Raw genomic sequence first — 19,646 nt, 5'->3', positions numbered from 1 at the left:
GTTTAGCTCAAAGAATTGGGAAAGAATCTCTGCTTTGAAAAAAAACTAAACAAGACTGTTGTGCTGCTCGACTTACTTTATGGTTCTTTTAAATACTTGAATCTAAATTAAATATTTCTGTAACGACAGTCTAACTTTATATTTGACTTAAAAGTGAAGGGAAATAGAGCATATACACAAGAGCATTTTAGGGATAATTTTAGGGTTGGAAAGATTTTTTATGTTTTTGAAAGAAGTCTCTTAAGCTCACCAAGACAAGTACAGTAAAAACAGTAATATTGTGACATATTTCAAATGTCATTTATTCCTGTGAGGTCAAAGCTGAATTTTCAGCATCATTACTCCAGTCTTCAGTGTCACATGATCCTACAGAAATTCTTATATGCTGATTTGGTGTTCAAGAAACATTTATTTTTGTTATCAATGTTGAACACATTTAACAGTTAATATGTTTGTGCTGCACCTGTTCAGAAGGTTCATTGAGGATCCTCAAGCAGTGAGTGGTGAGTTTTGGGATGTAGTTCTGCTGCAGATTTGAGCCGTACCACGAAACAGTGGAGTAAGTGAGAACCAGCTCCCTTAATACTGAGAGATAAAGTTCAGACCTCTCCACATCACATAACTAGAGAGAGAAGACAGACACAACAGTGTAAAAATCCCCTGAAAATCCAGCTAAACCGGATGGTAGTTTATTTTACATGGTTTTAGGTGGTTCAAATTGATGGTCATCAGCTAGTCTAAATGGTTGATGGAACAGGTTTCGACATGGTCGACCCGCTGATTAGTGCTGGTACACCACCTTTGATCAGCAATAAACCAGTTTTGACAACCCAGGCTTAGTTTTTCCCGGTAGGATTCTGTGTGTTACTGTGTGAAAACGTACTCGGTTACTAACGTAACCTCGGTTCTCTCTAGAAGAGGGAACGAGTACTTGCGTAAGATATCTTACGCTAGGGGAAAACCTCTTTTCCTCGAGATATTGAAGCCAAAAATTATCCTTAATTTTGCAATAATGTAAAACGCATTGCAGCAGCATGCAGACATGGGCGAGACAGCTCGCGCGCCCATTGGCTGCTCTGCGGCAACTGCACCAGCCTATCGATAGAGGCTCCTCATGACGTCAGAACCAATGAGGGCGCTTCGCGCCCATTACGTCATGTCCCGCCAAAATCGGGTGGGGCCAGGGCTATAAATACGGCCCAGAGAGGCTGGTTTGGTCAGTTTTTCATCGCTGAAGCGAATCAGAACATGACGCATGCACGGCAAGATACGCAAGTACTCGTTCCCTCTTCTAGAGAGAACCGAGGTTACGTTAGTAACCGAGTACGTTCTCTTACGAGAGGTCTCTCGTACTTGCGTAAGATATCTTACGCTAGGGGAACACAATGTAAAACGCCGTGCGTGCTTGAGACATAACACTAAAGTCCCAAGGGCAGGTGCCCGGGGCTCATACAGTGCCTAATCACAAGGGACTCACAGAGAATCCGGGAAGAGGGGCTAGAATAGCATCATTCCTGTAATATTGAGCTCTGATAAGAGCATGTTATATCAAGTGTTCCACACAGCCAGGGCGAACTCAGCCTGGACTGGTAAATATGGGGGACTTACGTACTGCCCACAGAAGTATATAGGCGATCAGTGATCGACGCTCTAGCAGTTTCAGCATCCCGAGCCGACAGCATCAGGCGGGCAATACTGAAAAATTAAACCGAGAGAAACCTAGCTTGCAAAGCGGGAACCTCAAGGTTATAAAACCTTATAAATGTAGACGGGGAGGCCCAGCCTGCCGCCATACAGATATCTTGCAAGGCAATCCCACTGGACCAAGCCCACGACGAGGCCATGCCTCTTGTGGAGTGCGCTTTGACACCTATCGGGCATTGCAGGCCCTTGGATGTGTAAGCTAGCGCTATATCATCAACTATCCACCTGGATAGACTCTGTTTTGACGCAGCTAGTCCCTTAGAACGTCAGCTGAACAAAACAGAGAGCTGCTCCGTCTGTCTGAAAACAGATGAGCGAGACACATAGGCTCTTAACGCCCTGACCGGGCAAAGGAAGCCTGCGTCCCCTTCCTCCTCAGATACCGGCAGGGCCGACAGGGAGATAACCTGTGCCCTAAACGGTGTGTTGAGGGATTTAGGAACATATCCGTGCTTTGGTTTGAGTATGACTCTCGAGTCATTCGGCCCAAACTCCATACACGTCGTGCTCGCTGAGAGCGCTTGCAAATCCCCTATGCGCTTCACTGAAGCGAGAGCCAGAAGAAACACTGTTTTGAAAGACAAGGGTTTCAGGTCTATTGACTGTATTGGCTCGAATGGGGCACCTTTCATGGCTTCCAGAACCGTGGAAAGGTCCCAAACGGGAACTGAGGGTGGTCTGGGAGGGTTCAGCCTCTTAGCTCCTCTAAGGAAGCGAATTACCAGATCGTTCCTTCCTAATGACTGGCCAAGCGGTGGTTCAGCGAACGCTGCTATGGCCGCCACATAAACTTTGAGCGTGGATGGGGTTCTGCCCTTATCCAGAAGCTCTTGTAAAAAAGGAGAGAACCTCCGGCACCCCACAGCGTGAGGGTGAAGTGCCACTCGCTGTACACCAGCTAGTGAACACAGACCATTTTGAGGAATAGAGCCGCCTCGTAGATGGAGCTCTAGCCTGCGTGATCGTGTTTAACACTCCCGCTGGGAGGTTAATGGGTACCCGTTGATGGCCCACACATGTAGGGACCAAAGCTCCGGGCGAGGATGCCAGATCGAGCCGTTCGCCTGCGAGAGGAGATCCCTCCTCACCGGTATCGGCCACGGGGCGGTACTCGTCAGCTGCATCAGGACTGGAAACCAGACTTGGTTTGTCCAAAATGGGGCGACGAGTAGCACTGGGCATCCGCTCTCCCTGATTCGCTCTAACACCTGGGGTAGGAGCGTGACAGGGGGAAACGCATAGAGCGGGCAGCAGGGCCAGCGTGAGCCAGCGCATCCCTGCTCTTGGAGAAGAATTCCTGACAATGAGCGTTCTCTTGAGACGCAAATAGGTCTATTTCCGCTCTGCCAAATGTCCTCCATAGCATTTTGACTGTCTGTGGATGTAAAGACCATTCTCCTGTCGGCAGATTGTTTCTGGACAGTCTGTCTGGTCCCACATTCAGATGGCCGGGCACATGCGCTGCCCTGAGCGAGCGCAGGTTGTGCTGAGCCCAGACCAGGAGGCGTTCCGTCAGCCTGTGAAGGATTCTGGATCTGATACCTCCTTGGTGATTTATATAAGCCACCACTGACATGTTGTCCGAACGGACCAAGACGTGGTGTCTTTTTATCTGGGGACAAAAAACGCCTCAGCGCGTTGTCGACTGCCATCATTTTCAGGCAGTTTATATGCAGAAGCTTTTCCCGTTCCGACCACTGGCCGAATAACGGTCTGCCCTCGAGCAGCGCTCCCCATCCCGAGGTTGAGGCGTCCGTAGACACCACCTTCACACTCAAGGAAGTCCCCAGGCTTACACCTGACCGGTACCAGTCGGTCACTGTCCAAGGTTTCAGAGCTGCGATGCATTTCTGATCGACCTTGAGGCGCGCGAGACCGGAGGTCCAAGCTCTGCGCGGCGCGCGCTTTCAACCAATACTGCAGCGGGCGCATGCGAAGCAGACCCAGCTGAAGCACTGAGGATGCTGAAGCCATGAGACCCAGCATCCTTTGAAACTTTTTGAGCGGGACTAAAGTGCCGTGGCGAAAAAATCTCTGTCATGCGCTGAATACTTAGTCTGCGCTGCGGCGACAGCTGTGCTGTCATAGACAGCGAGTCCAGATCTGTGCCCAGAAAATATATATTTTCTGACTGGGAGACAGTGAACTCTTTGCCCAATTGACTGTGAGACCTAAATTCTCGAGGTGATCGAGTAATATGGTCCTGTGTTCTATGAGCTCCGACTGTGATCGAGCTAGAACCAGCCAATCGTCCAAATAATTCAGCACTCGTATGCCTCGGAGCCTGAGGGGTGCGAGCGCTGCATCCATGCACATCGTGAATACGCGAGGTGCCAGGGATAGGCCGAATGGCAGGACTGTGAACTGATATGCCTGGCCCTCGAAGGCGAATCTCAAAAATCGCCTGTGACGTGACGCTATTTGTATTTGAAAATAAGCGTCTTTCAGATCTATCGACACGAACCAGTCCCCTTGGCAAATTTGCGAGAGGATTTTCTTGGTCGTGAGCATTCTGAACCGTCGTTTCAGAAGTGCTTTGTTTAGTCGTCTTAGATCTAAAATGGGTCTGAGACCCCCGTCTTTTTTTTTTTTTTTTTGGTACCAGAAAATATCTGCTGTACATGCCCCCTTCGCTCTGAGCTTGTGATAGGGGTTCTATAGCCCCTTTGCTCAGTAACTTCGCTATTTCGGCCCGAAGTAGGTGTGCTACTTCCTTTTTCACCGTAGTATCGATTCGCGCCGCTTTGCGTTGCGGGCGTCGACCGAACTGTAGCGAATAGCCTCTTTCTATAATGTCTAGCACCCACTTCGAAACCCCGGGTAGCCTTGCCCATGCGTTTGCACGAATGGCTAGGGGTTGAATGCGAAGCGCGCTCTGGTCGCTCAGCGACAGAGGGGCTTCAGTGTGCTGCAACATAAGCGTCGCGCTTATGACATTTGAGGCAGGGGGCGCGCTGATAACAGCGGGCAGATTGCCCGCGCTCGACTCCTCTGCGGTGGTCAATCGAGAGGGGGAGGGCTGGGCGAGTCCCGTAAGACCTGTCATGTCTATGTTTGAATGTGGGCGTGGGATAGCGGGCACATTTACAACACTGAGAGCATTGTCTGCCTGAGCAGAGCGAATGCATGTTGGTTTCGTTTTACAGAAACCTTGAGACATGCAGAACGTAGTGTTTGTGGGCACTGGGCAGTGGGCACATTTACCACATTTAATGCGCAATCGATCTGGGTCGATTTCATGTGCGCGAGCCCTGTGTGACGGGCTGTGTTTCTGTGTAGGAATGAGCACTGGGCATTTTGTCTACACTCATAACACCATCGGCCGTGGCCGGAACACCAGAAAATACACTCTATGGGATTTATCTGGGTAGCCGTAAAGCGGCGTTTGTGTGCAGGCAAGCGGGCTGTGTCGCCGACTTGTTTACTGCAGAATACACTGGAACAGTCGCATTTACTGGAACTGAACGAGCGAGAAGTTGCCATAGAAACAGAGAGCGTCAACACGCTGGCGTTTGTTTGCAGGTGTGCGTGTATTACAATAGACTCGTCCACTGCAATATTGACATTTTCCAGAGAAACGTGTGAGAATGGAGGTAGTGACGCACGGAAACCATAGAAACGGTGCTTGGGTGCAGGCGAGCGGGTTGTACAACGCGCTCGTTGGCTGCAAAAATACACATCTGCAGTCGCCTTTTCAGGGAACTGACAGAGCGAGCATTGACGGCAAAATTTTTTTTTTTTTTTTTTGCCGGTAGACCTGGGATCGAACGCGGGTCTCTCGCGTGAAAACCTGAGAATCTGCCACTGGGCCACAGGGGAAGACTCAAAGGCATTTATATAGCGCGAGTATTATCAGAGAAACCTGTGTTTCTGTGTAGGAATGCGCACTGGGCATTTTGTTTACACTCATAACACCATCGGCCGTGGCCGGAACACCAGAAAATACACTCTATGGGATTTATCTGGGTAGCCGTAAAGCGGCGTTTGTGTGCAGGCAAGCGGGCTGTGTCGCCGACTTATTTACTGCAGAATACACTGGAACAGTCGCATTTACTGGAACTGAACGAGCGAGAAGTTGCCATAGAAACAGAGAGCGTCAACGTGCTGGCGTTTGTTTACAGGCGCGCGTGCATTACAACAGGCTCGCTCACTGCAGTATGACATTTCCAGTCGCCTGAACTTCAGAGGGGAATGAGAAATGTGTAAGAAATAGAATTCGGCCCGGCCGCAGCGGGACATTATCACTCTTTTCTCCTTTCGCCAGTGACGCACGGGAACCATAGAAACGGTGTTTGGGTGCAGGCGAGCGGGTTGTACAACGCGCTCGTTGGCTGCAAAATGCACATCTGCAGTCGCCTTTCAGGGAACTGACAGAGCGAAGCATTGGAGGCATAATTAATCTGCCGTTAGACCGAGATTCGAACTCCGGTCTCTCGTGTGAAAAACCAAAGATTCCGCCACTGAGCCGCAGGGGAGAACACAAAGGCTTTCAGATGCACGAGCATATAAGAGCGTCAACATGTTTTCTTCGGCGTTTGACGCGTGAATGGGGCGCAGAGGTAGCTTTCTTGTACGTAAAGAAAACTAACCCCGACCGTCCGCTTCCAGCCTCCCCTGTGAACGGCGCATTTTGCGCGGCTCGAACAGAGGGAGAGAGAAAACTAGCCCCGTGACCGTCCGCTCCTGACATCCCCTGTGAACGGCGCGTTTTGCGCGGCTCGAACAGAGGGAGAGCAGGTATCATCCTCCAAGCAGGCAAGGCAAGCGGGCGCACCGGCGAGCTTTGCGGGTTGGGGGGGGGAAAGGGGCGTCTTGAAAAAGACGCCCGGCTCTTTTAGTGCAATGAGAGTGTGTGTCGCGGCGGCGAACACACACACATACACAAAACACAGTAACAGAGAAAAGGATATGTACGCCGGAAAGCGTCAGCAGGAACGGCGACTGAAGGCGGCGAGTTGTCGACCGGCAGCTTCAGATGCAGAGTAATCCCGCTGGGTGCTTGCAATCAGACGGCGCGGCTTCCTCTCAGGATCCAGCGATGCGTGAGCCCGCTGAAGAGATGAAAAACTGACCAAACCAGCCTCTCTGGGCCGTATTTATAGCCCTGGCCCCACCCGATTTCGGCGGGACATGACGTAATGGGCGCGAAGCGCCCTCATTGGTTCTGACGTCATGAGGAGCCTCTATCGATAGGCTGGTGCAGTTGCCGCAGAGCAGCCAATGGGCGCGCGAGCTGTCTCGCCCATGTCTGCATGCTGCTGCAATGCGTTTTACATTATTGCAAAATTAAGGATAATTTTTGGCTTCAATATCTCGAGGAAAAGAGGTTTTCCCCTAGCGTAAGATATCTTACGCAAGTACGAGAGACCTCTCGTAAGAGAACACTCACCTCCCTCAGTTCCCCACTCAACCTCCTCAGCAGAAACTCCTGCACTGAATCCCCCACCGACAGCATGTGCGTCTTCAAAGCGACAGCCACAACATCTTCTACAAACATCCAAACACATCAGCTTCCATTCAGCATGTCCAAACACAGCATGTTTGTCTTCTTTTCTCAAACACAACACACACCATTCTCATGCTCTGTATCTGAGCGTCTGCGATGCAGCCGCAGCAAGCTCAAGAGTAACTGCAGGCTCTTGTCCGTCTTGTGAAGCACCAGATAGACATTAGTGCTAAGTCTCTGTAAGACATCCAGTAGAGGCTGGAGAAGCAGTTCTAGACCAGGTTCCTCATTCCTGGTCTTCTGCAGGTCTGCTGTAAGCAGTACGGCCCGCGCCAGCAGCTTGGCCTCAGCTGGATCAGGTAGACTTCCTTTTTGATCTGCCAGAAGAGAAGAAACTATACTCACGTACAGCCTAAACTCGAATATTTTTTTTTTTACTAGTGGGTACAGGACAATATAGTTAATTTATGTAAGTGAAGATCGTAAAATAAAGTAAACTGTGACATATTATACCCAAAAACTCTTCAACCAGTGGACTACCAGTAAAATGTATAAAAATGTGGGACCAAAAATGATTCAGACACTTTGACCTGACCATGTTTTGCTTAAAGGTAGGGTAGGTAATCATTTTTCAAAAAAAAAAACATCCCAAATTTGTTTAAACTGTCTGTATATATCAATACATAATTAAAATGTAAGTACTCTGAAAAAGAAAATATAAAAATCGAGTGACTGTAGACCTTTTAATCTGCAATAAACACAGCTCATTATTTCCATTCACTCCACCCCCTCCCTTCTGAGCTCCTTCCAAAGCCACGCCCCCAAAACACATGAACGCGCGACGCCAAACGCTCAGGCTGGAACAAGACGCATTTATTACCTGAGACGAGTGGAGAGGAAGGAGCGCAGTACATACAGTGACATCATGTCAGAATCACATGTAATAAAATACCTAACTTTATCACTATGAATATAAACAAATAAGATTTCTTTTAGTACTCACTATCAAGCTAGCATATCGATAATGGTAAAGTTTCATTCGGTAACGAGCTATATTTATAAGGCAAAACTAAAAACAGGTTGCATTGATACACGTTTTTCCATTACCATCAGTTACACTGTGATGAAGATGAATTTCGTGTAAGATTCATAACATATACGGTGTTTTACATGTAAGAGTTTCCATGATGAAAACATTGTTGACTCTAATGAAGACTAACGTACACTCCGAGTCCGGAGACAAGTACCGCATCGTCGGTTCGAGGACAGGTCCGGGGTTGAGGGCGAAGCAGAGGAGGTCGTTCAAGAGCGCGGGCAGGGTCCGAGGAAGTAGTTTTTGCCTTGTTTGCCTTCGCTGACTGCATATGCAGGTGCTTTGAGCTGAATATTTCCGGGAACGGTGACATGTGATGAGTGCACGCCGGGCAGCGCGCGCAGTGGGGCTCGGGGCGGGCACGAGACATGAAGGCATCTGATTGGTTCTTTACATTCGCACCGAATGGCAGTGATTGGTCAGAGTTTTTACTGTCCTGCAGCTGCTACAGAGGTCAGATTTTTTTCATTCCTTTTTCTAAACACATAATGTATTGACTACTATCAGGATGGAAGGACCATTTCACCCAGTATAAAAAAAAGTGTTTCTGAACAGGATTACCTACCCTACCTTTAAGTGTTTTTTCTTTAATTGCTAATGTGACCTTTTTACACCACAGACTGAACAAAATTAAGCATTGCTTGGTAATTGGTTGAGCTAAATTGGTATTATCTAATTGTGTACTTAAATTTAACAGCTGACAGCTATTAAACATAATTTATTTGTGAGACAGTCTAACAGAAGGATGACCAAAACCAGTGAAATATCAACTGATTTGATAACTCTGAGTTCTTATCACATTTTATTTCCATTTTCTAAACTATAGCGAATAAACTGTGATAATGTGAGAAATGTTGAAGGTGTCTGAATAAATTTCGGTTTGACTGTATATACAACATACTATTTTAAAGACATTGCTAAATGTGACATTACAATGGGTTTATTTATGGTTTGTTCACTGAAATGAAAAAAAGTTTATGAAAATTATGAAATTAAAAGTAATTTCAGGGCTCAGCGCTGAAAAATAATGTTTTACTGGCCCCACCACAAAAAAGTAATAAATAAATAAAATAGGCCTAGTTATAGTCTTCGTTGTTTTGGACCCATAACCTTAATAAATAAGGTTGTTACAGCAAAAACTATTAGCACAAATACAATTGAACAAAGACAAACATACAAATAAAATAAACACAGCTTTTCATATTTTTCAGGTAAGTCTAACAGTAATTTTCATGTAGAGAAAATGAATAATCAAATGTAAAATAGCACTGCATAGTCTTCATTGTATAAATTAAATATAGATTAATCCTTATTAAAGTTACAAAAGTTATTCAGTCAAGAAGAGCAATGAGTGAGAATTTCTGTGTCCTTTGTTGTTTGATTTACATTAAATAAAGACAGCAACTGGTTTATTAAGCTGCTGTCACTTTAAGAGCTGCAAGGATCCAAAATACTGTTACACCTGCGTTTTATAGGTGAACAATTTGCTCACTTAAGATATAACAGACTATGTTTACTAGGATACTCGCCAAGACCAGCATTTTTTGACGTAATTTTGTGTGAATATGTCCGATCAAGCGCAAGAAGGGCATCCACACGGAGTCTGAGAAGCGGCTTTCTGGAAGCACGCACATAAAAATTCTCACACTATTGAATTAACTCGCATTGTAGAGGGTTGGATTCCAACGATATCGGTCCTCTGTGCCGTTATCGTTATAGTTGTCATCCTTTTAGTGTGAATGAGCATAGACAGGAATGTTGTTACAGGATTGACAAAGGATGTCGATGTAGAAATGTCCTATTCGGCCAAAATGTTGTGCTGTCTCTCACCTGAGTTGGCTGGAACTGCGAGAAAGGTCTTGAGTCGCTGCTGGACGTAGCTGAATATAGAGACACTTTTACAATCTGAAGTTGCAGTGCAAAGTTCAGAAGAGCCTAAATCCCCGTCAGTCAGAAGAAAACGGCCTTCATTAGTCTGGAGCCAATTACACAGCTGTGATGGGAGCAAAGTTTGAGCTTTAGTACGTTGTGAATATTAGTTAAGATACAAATACTTTGCATTTAGTGCATGACTTATAAATTCTGGTTTAGTTAGACTTTGAGTTTACCTCCTCCCAAAGTGCTGTACCCCGACATAGACTCTCATCAGCTCGAAAATGTGCAAGGAAACCAAAAATCTCATCTAGAGACACAGTGGACTGCCAAAACAAGAAAATCATTCAGATATCTGTTCTGTTTGATCATTAAATTAACTATTAAATGACTTTGCTAAGAAATGACATTAAGGAAGTTGTGTGCATGTTTCATAACTAATGGCAATGAGCCATGTTTCAACATGTGGAGGCACAAGATGTACAGAGTTATTTAAATGTCAGTTTGCCTCACCTCAGCTATTGTATGGTAAAAGAAAGTCATGTGGGATTGGAACAAAGTGAGGGTGAGTTTATGATGAAAACAAGTCAACTATTACTAACCCTATAAAGCTTATAGTATTATATTTAATATGAGAATTTCTAAAGCCTCTAAACTGTCAACATAATCAAAACTTTACTTTTTACCAAGTAAAAAGCCTTTTAGAATAATTATAAAATGTGGTACATGTGTTTTAACTATAAACACAAACTTTATATTGTTAGTAATATTTCAAGATGAACATTTACTGGACTGAAGCAACTGATTATCCACGCATCACAGGTTATCCATGAATGCATTATTTATATACGTCACATGATAATATGTGAGTATTAAATATGATTCAACAGGCTTTTAAGAAATGTGTATCTCTCAATCATCATTATATTGCATTGCATTACATGTTTTCCCCCCTACAATGAAAACTTAAGCATAAAACTAAGCATTTAAATATAATCTTACAAAGACATTTACATAAATGCTACCAGAATTTCATCTTACATTTTGGACATATAAATAACGACATCTGTACCTAATTGCATTTTTTCTGCTCACTTTGGGCCTAAATAAAAATAAAAATTAGGTGTTTTTATTTCTCTCCTTGAGTGCGAACTACATATTCTCACTGTGTCATACTACAGGGCCATAAAATCCAGATGTACAATCAAATATGATTAAAAAAAAATGTTGTCTAAAGGTAAGCTGCTCCATTTAAAGAGATAATTCTGACTATTATTTAATATCAGACTTAACTGTGTTAAGGATCTGAAGGAAAAAAGCAACTGTACAGTACCACATCTGTCAGGCAGAGAGCGGCATGGAGCAGAAAACACTGTGAAGCTCCTCTCAAAAGAACCTGGTGAGTGATCATAGTACAGCGCAGAACTTCTCTGAAAAAAACACGAACATGAAAATACAATGAGCAGATCATGTGAATTACAAACATCTTTTTTTGTTACAGTCTGCCGTGTCTATTCAAAAGACTTGGTTTAAAACTCTTGATTCACAAGTATTTATTGTACGATTTTCGGTTTCGAATCATCAGAGTTTTGGGTGAAAAGTCTTTTAATGGAGTGCCAGAACTCTCTCAGGTTTCATTAAAAAATATCTTTATTTGTGTTTCGAAGATGAACAGAAGTCTACCGGGTTTGGAAAGACATTAGGGTGAGTAAATTATGTCTAAATTTTCATTTTTGGGAGAACCTTTCCTTTAACTCTCTCTATATTTCTCCAATTTGCAGGATTTCATGATTCCAGCAGCTAGTAGTTTGTACCTGAACGCGTGGAGTCCATCAGATCCCAGTAAAGGACAAGGGGACAGACAGGACAGGGCCTGGGACAGAAAGAGCAGCGGGACTGCGCACCATTGCCGTGAACCCAAACGCTGAATGAGCTGCAGCAACACTGAACCTGAACACAATAACAGCAATTATTTCTGGATGTGGAATTGCAGGATTTAGACCAACTCAAAATATCCTGAACTCTTTCTGATGGATTTATTTAATAGCCTAAAACAGAGACCAAAACCCTCTTTACCTCTGTTCTCTTCTGGCAAACTGCTGAAGAAATTCACCATAAAGATTTGGAGTTTCACTCCCAGCTCTGGACAATCTCTGATGTTCTGCTGTGGTGCCCTGTGGAAACAAACAGCTTAAAAACATTCAAAGCTAGAGACCAAACTAATTGTTTTATGTAATAAAACTTCACCTAGTATGAATTTTAACACCAGGGGACAATTACCTGTGATAGAGGGCGCTCTCTGCAAGAACATCCATGAGAGGGCCGATAACAAACTGACAACCAGAAAAACATTCATTATCAATAAATGCTTTCACAAACTATTTTACTTGCATAATGTGACATATTTCTGGGTTATGACTATCTCATAAGGCATAAGATCCCACTATCCTAAACCTATAAAGCCTACTGTATCATATTTGATTTGCGAGTTTCTAAGGCCTCTAAATTATCAACATTATCAAAACTTTGCTGAACAACCTTTTGTGCTCAATCTACCTCTAACCTTCTATCATATGATTGATAGTTTATACATTTTTAGCTTTATAGAATTACTGTCTATCGCAGGACTTTTATAGAGCGGATGTAGGCAGGGTTGACCCACCATTGAGGTCCTCGGTAATTTTTCGAAGTGCATATAATGAAGGTTGTGAAATAATTGCCTAATGTTAACTCTACTTTGGTGCTGCTATGATATTGCATATCGGCGATAACCGACTTCGTCTGAGCTGCTTTAGGGGCCGTTCTCACGTTCGTTATTTAAAATGTAGATGTGCGAAAAGTGCGCCCAAATAGAGAGCGACGCCCTCGCAACACCGCTTGTTTTCCCAGGCAAGGTGAAAAAAACGATCAGATGATCAGTTGATCTCTCCTAATTTCATGCCTTTAGCAGTAAATCCGTTTTATGACAGTTCATAAAGATATTTTAAATAATTGAAAACATTTATAAATGTAAGTGCATAAAACACAAAAATTAAAAACGCTCATTAATTTGTCTCTCCAATATACAGACTGTCAGGTTTGATTTTTTTAGTGCCTAGACATCACAACTTCACTGTGAGGACAACCTATATTTATAGTTCGGATACTGGCTATCAATGTGATGGTAGGTTATATCGCAGAGCTGTTTATGAGAAATCTTGGGCACATAAAAAATAAATAATAAAAACGTACATTTTAAGAAGGTTTACTACTGTTGTGACAAGCATTCTGAGACATATGCAAAATACTCGCGTTCTTGCGAAATGATTGGCCATTTCGTTTGTCGTTGTTTACGTAATGCCCCGCCCCCTCAGTGTGTCTGCAAATCAGAAGCGGGGAATGTCCGTGTGCATAGAGCCTATTAGATTAAAATTAAATCAGGAGGGTTTTTTTAATGTACATCATTGTTTAGCGCATACAGTATTTAGAAAATATTATAACATTATTTCATATTAATTCGAGCTATTGTAAAATTATAATTATACATTATAATACATTTCATAATGACAGTTCAAAAAAGGCTGATGTTAGACTTTGTAATCATGCTTTCTTATTCCATATCAGTGATACATTTTTTAATTCTTTCTGGTTTGTCCACCCCAGTAGCTTTTAGGGGTGGAATGGTACATGTATTTGTATTGAACTGAAACGGTACGGGCGTCATGATTCGGTGCTTAAATTTACACGGAGAATACACGGTATAAAAATAAATAAAACTCGCGTGCAAATTAATTAATGTAATGCGGAACTACTGTTAGATACGCGGGTTCTTTAGGGACACCTAATCTATATATATTCATATATATATGAATGAGAGAGAGAGAGGCGCGGGCACGATCGAAAAGTCGCAAAGTGTTTACTTATATTTGTGTGTGTGTGTGTGCGCCTGTGTGAGGTGCGGGCGCGATCGAACAGTGGAAACATAAAAACATACTCCGTGTGTTTTAAGTTACTGTTAATTAAAATTTGAAGGAAAACATATATTAATCTGAAATGTAGCAAATAAATTTTCAATTCATTCAGGTACAATTACCAAACATATCTCTAGGTCTTTTGGTCTTTTTATTAATTTAATTAATAAACTAATTATATAAAACTATTGTCAGTGCACTACAAATAAACTGGTTCTATGACTTTACTTTATTAATAAAACTTATTTAAAAAATACAAGGCTTAAGTAATTTATTTTCCTTTGGTGGTACAGCCTGAGACATGCACAAGCCTTCTGCATTTTTGTTTTGCTTTTCCCTCCATTGTACCGAGCTCGTACCCAACCGTGATGTCTGAACCGAGGTATGAACCGAACCGTGACTTCTGTGTACCGTTCCACCCCTATTTTATATTGTTAGTGATATATTAAATATATACCGAATATTGACTGAATTTTACTGACTGAAGCAACTTTGGTTTGCATGATTATCCATGCATCATTTTGATAAAAATCATGCTAAAATGTGAGTCAAATATGATACATCAGTCTTTTAATGAAAGTATATGCATTGTAGGGATGGGACGGTATGAAAATTTTATATCACGATTATAGTGACCAAAATTATCGTGATTATCAATATTATCACGGTTTTGTTAAAACAAGATGAAAGTGTTCAAAAAGAACTGATGCTCACACTAAAAACTGTTTAATATTTGAAAATCAACAAACAACAAATAAAACAAGCAGCTCTATGCACTTTTTCAAGCAAGATTATATTCTGTGGCATTTCCTTCCTTATAATGACCGTCATCAATAGCAACGCATTATAACACCGCGCACATCCATGTATCGCAACGGACGCGCACACGCTCTCTCGTTTCATTCAAATACAACTTTCTTGGGCGATTGTTTTGTACGCTGTACAAAATGGATTTAAACAGGTACGATTTAAAATATTAATCTCAATTCATTATGTCCCCCTAATTGTGTGAAAAAAAAAAACTAAAAATCGGTGTAATAAGTGTGCAATGATAGTCTTGATTGAACTTGTTCGCTCGTCTTTGGCTCAAAGCCACTTGCTGCAAACTTTTATTCGCGAAGCTTCACGTTTATTTCAAGTGAGTGAGATAAAATATTTCAACTCAAAACAACATTTTGTGCCCAATTATTTCCCAGACGTAGTTTTTGGTAAGTTAACTTGCCTTGCGTTCGCTATAAACAGTGGGTGATGGTCACACAAGAGGACTCGGCAGATTTGAAGTGTTTCCCCCATATTGTAGTGACCATCCTCGATTAAGTTTCACTCAAGACTTTTGTAAAAGCCAAAATATGTCCACACCTAAGATTTGGTCCTCTTAAAAGGCTGAAAAATCTCCCGAGCACGGCCACTGCCTTTCGCCATTCCTTCTCGAATAAAAAACAACATTGCGCGCTGCGCCTGCTGCTGGCTGGACAGGATTTACAGTGAGTTATTAAAATCGCGATAATCAAACACGGTTTTAATGATAATTAAATTTTGAACGATAATACTAACCGTCAGTACATTTTATCGTGGTTTATAGTGAAACCGGTAATCGTCCCATCCCTAATGCATTGCATTGAATTGAATGTTTTCCCCCACAATGTTTTTTTCCTTCTCAAGTGTGAGCTCAAAATTCTCCCATATCATACTAGATGAGCCTGATGTAAAAGTCTGATGTATCAAATATGAAAAAAAGAAAAGAAAAAAAATCAATATGTAAACTTTTTTTAAAGTTAAAAAAAAAATGTGTCTAAAGGTATGCTATACTGTTCTATTTCAAAAAACAGATTTTTCAGACTATTAATTCAGATTCAAGTCAGATTTTACAGGGTTAAAAGGATAGTTGACCAAAAAAAGGAAATTCTTTCATTAATTACCATCATGCAGTTCCAAACCTGTAAGATTTTCATTCTTCTTCATCTTTTTGATGCAATCTGAGAGCTTTCTGTTCCTCTATTGACAACTACCACTTTGACGCTTCAAAAAGTTCATAAAGAGATCATTAAACTAATCCATATGAATTGAGCGGTTTAGTCCAAATTTTCTGAAGAGACATGATCGCTTTATATGATGAACAGATTGAATTTAGACTTGTACTGACAAATAAACATTCACCAAATCACACATCAGAATGTGGTAAATGGAAGCTCAAATATGTTCATTTGGCATGCGAGAAACAATGAGGTTCATTCTCGTGTTACGCATCATGTTTGAGCTTCCGCAAGAACCAATGAGGTTAATTCTCGAGTTACGCAGCACATTTGAGCTTCAGCAAGAACCAATGAGGTTCATTCTCGTGTTACGCAGCACGTTTGAGCTTTATCAAGAACCAATGAGGTTCATTCTCGTGTTACGCAGCACGTTTGAGCTTTATCAAGAACTAATGAGGTTTGTTCTCGCGCATCAAGCATGTATGGTTGAGCTTCTATGTTCGCTAATCAATGTTTAAATGTGAATAAAAGACTAAAATAAATCTTCATCATATAAAGCGATCGAGTCTCTTAAGAAAATATTGACTAAACCACTCAATTCAAATGGATTAGTTTTACAATATCTTTATGAACTTTTTGAAGCATCAAAGTCATAGTTGCAAAGCTGTCAATGGAGAGGACAGAAAGCTCTCAGAGTTCATCAAAAAGATCTTCTGAAGATCTTCTCACGGTTTTGGAACGACATGAAAGTGAGTAATTAATGAAAGAATTTTTATTTTTGGGTGAACTATGCCTTTAAGATTCAAGGATGGATGGATACCTGTGAGAATGCCAAAGCAAACGCAGAACGACGCAGTGCTTTCAGCTCTAACAGGTGATTGACTCCTTCTTTCATTACTGCCTTGTTCTCACTGTGAAACATGCGCTGATACACACACAGCAGCCAGGACGGAGAAAACAGCCCACCTGATTATGGAGAGAGTCGGGGAACAGATTTAAGACAAATTAGAGTAAAACTAATATTGTGCTGCCACGTAAGAAACATGACAAACCTTGAATATCTTTTGCCGCTGTCTCAACAAGCACGTCAATCCTGTTGAGTACAGGTCGAATCACGTGAATCTTTAAAAAAAAAGATAAATAAACAGCATAAGACACAAATAGAGAGGTTAAATATATATTAGCATAAAATCGAATTATTAAAGTGAACATAAAATGCAGTTAAAAAATATTTAATTTCCATAATCCGACAAATATTCAGATTGTTGGCCAGTTAATATGAAATTTGAATCAAATAATCAAAATATATTTTCTTTTCTCTGATGATGTGTTTACAGCCACGAGGGCGGGACAGCCTGTCACTCAAATGACATCACAGAAATTGCAAACCACAACCATCCAATCAATTACCGGACAAAATCAAGTCCCGCCCTACTTTTTTTTTTTCGTATATAAATAGGCAGAAGTAGTATGACTAGTATGGTAGTTTAGGCCATTTGGGTTTCAAGATTCTAAAACTCTAAATAAAGTATTCCTACCTGATTCTCCTCTAGAGTCTCTAACACTAGAGCAAAATCTTCCCAGAATTCTCTCAATAACTGCTGTTGTTCTGGCATCCATCTGAACAGGATTTCATCTGCAGAGATCCAAGACACGTGTGAACAACGTTAGAAGTCATGAACATGTTGCACAGACAGATCCTGAAGATCATCCTACCTGTGTGGGGTTCCACGCTGGTAAACACATCTTCTTTCTTGATCTCTGCCAGTGCCACACACCTGGTGAGCAGATAAAGCGCCCGTTTGCGGGTCACACTGTCCTTGTGAGTCAATCCGGCCTGAATTGCCCTAAAAAACCTTTGAGATCTTCTAGGATCTGGCCGGTCCTGAGAGGTTTCCGGGGAGTAGAGGTGGTCAGAGAGAGCAGTGAGACACAACAGAACCCGAGCTGACACTGATTCTGTCCGATCTCTCTGATGCCAAGACAGCAAATCCTCCCATATCTGATGTAGGACCTCTGATTCAGCCTCTTTATGGCAGGACTTGAGTATGGTGAATCAGACCCGCACTATGATTTTTGAAACTATGGAGTCAGATAGATCTTTGACACAGCAAAGTGTGCAGGATAGAGTCCTGGAGATGATGTCTCCGTCATATGAGATGCTAGATAACAGCACTGCAGTGACTTCAATGGCAACATCTACGTCTAACCTGCCGGTTTCATTGTTGCCATCATCTCTCGTCATCAGCACTTGCAGAAGACCATGACTTACCTGCTCAGGTACATCGTCAGCCTGACAGGTACTGACACAGACTGCAAAGAGTCCACAGACAGAGCTGAGCAAATCCTTACCTCCATCTTCTGCACTGGAGATCATTTTCAGTAGCGGCATGCATTGATCCCATATAACTGACTTCACCTTACAAATAAAGCGCTCCTCTTGTGATTTATTGGAAAGCTGCTTGATCAAAACAGTTAAAGCTTCAATCTCCTCTATTTCGGGGCGTGATGAGCTTGCCCAGCACAAATTATTGATCAAACTCTCGGGATCGGGATAGTGGGACAATAGGGTGCTTATCAAAAAATGTGCCATCTCCCTTACAAGATAAAAAACATCCGCAGCTTCAAAATAGTAAAATCCGGTTCGATGTTTTGCCTTCTTCACACGTGTGAACCGGTGCGTCTACTTCCTGAAATATTACGTGGACGATTGGCGCATGCGCTGTGTGTGCAAAGTTGCTGCCAGCAGGGGGCGCGTGGTGGCTAATAGACAGTAGGCCTATATGCTAATAACCAATAACGGCAAAACATATTTTTTTAGTTATTTTTTTTTTACACACACACACACACACACACACACACACACACACACACACACACACACACACACACACACACACACACACACACACACACACACACACACACGTGTGTGTGTGTGTGTGTGTGTGCGTGCGTGCGTGCGTGCGTGTGTGCGTGTGTGTGTGTGTGTGTGTGTGTGTGTGGAAGGAAGATCAGGACTCTTCTTCTTTTTTTTTGCAGACTTTTACATTAACTTAATATTAAGAGAAGAGCAGCCACATTTCTACAAGAGTGACATTATTTGAACATGCTTGGTTGGTTAATTGGATGTTTCTTGGACATTTCTTGGATGTTTCTTGGACTGTTCCAAGCCAATATCTGTGCTCCTTAAAACTTATGGCCACTACGGATACACTTGGTGCATAGATCGTAAACCATTACTATCGTTTATTTTGGGATAATTGTCTCTGTTTAACTCGGGATGAGGACGCAAAAAAAAATGAGAAAGAAAGAGATACGTTAATTTTGAACGTAGGCTACGGTCTAAATATAGTGGTCTAGGCTCTCGTTAATTTAGGGTTCAATTCAAGCACGGCGCTACACCGGGGCTAGGGGGCGCTAAAGCCCCGTCAAAAATCTGTGTAGCCCCAGTTAAGCCCACGCAACCAGGGGGCAAAAGACCCGCGCTCTTAGTTCGTACCGGAGTACATCTGACCTCAACACGCAAAAATCCGGTGCAGCATCAAAGTATTTGACGAGCTGCACATGACCACATGACCACATAGCGCGTAGTTGTATGCATGCAT

General features: G+C 42.6%; 1 protein-coding gene across 1 annotated transcript in view; it reads right to left on the bottom strand.

Annotated features, from left to right (window-relative positions):
• The window catches only part of LOC309486905 (putative methyltransferase TARBP1), a 63,441-nt gene extending 44,705 nt beyond the window's left edge, over window positions 1–18,736 (bottom strand). The window contains 14 exon segments of the mRNA XM_082154373.1: window positions 442–622; window positions 7,094–7,191; window positions 7,276–7,527; window positions 10,074–10,236; window positions 10,352–10,441; window positions 11,449–11,545; window positions 11,930–12,065; window positions 12,192–12,289; window positions 12,396–12,448; window positions 16,859–17,004; window positions 17,091–17,160; window positions 17,577–17,674; window positions 17,755–18,094; window positions 18,098–18,736. Of these exon segments, the coding sequence (XP_082010499.1) occupies window positions 442–622; window positions 7,094–7,191; window positions 7,276–7,527; window positions 10,074–10,236; window positions 10,352–10,441; window positions 11,449–11,545; window positions 11,930–12,065; window positions 12,192–12,289; window positions 12,396–12,448; window positions 16,859–17,004; window positions 17,091–17,160; window positions 17,577–17,674; window positions 17,755–18,094; window positions 18,098–18,631 (2,356 nt within the window). The 5' untranslated portion in view covers window positions 18,632–18,736.
• Window positions 18,737–19,646: the final 910 nt, after the last annotated feature.

The sequence above is a fragment of the Leuciscus leuciscus genome (assembly GCF_965113295.1).
Source record: "Leuciscus leuciscus genome assembly, chromosome: 22".
In the NCBI taxonomy this organism is placed as follows: domain Eukaryota; kingdom Metazoa; phylum Chordata; class Actinopteri; order Cypriniformes; family Leuciscidae; genus Leuciscus; species Leuciscus leuciscus.
This window is presented reverse-complemented; position numbering and strand designations above follow the sequence as displayed.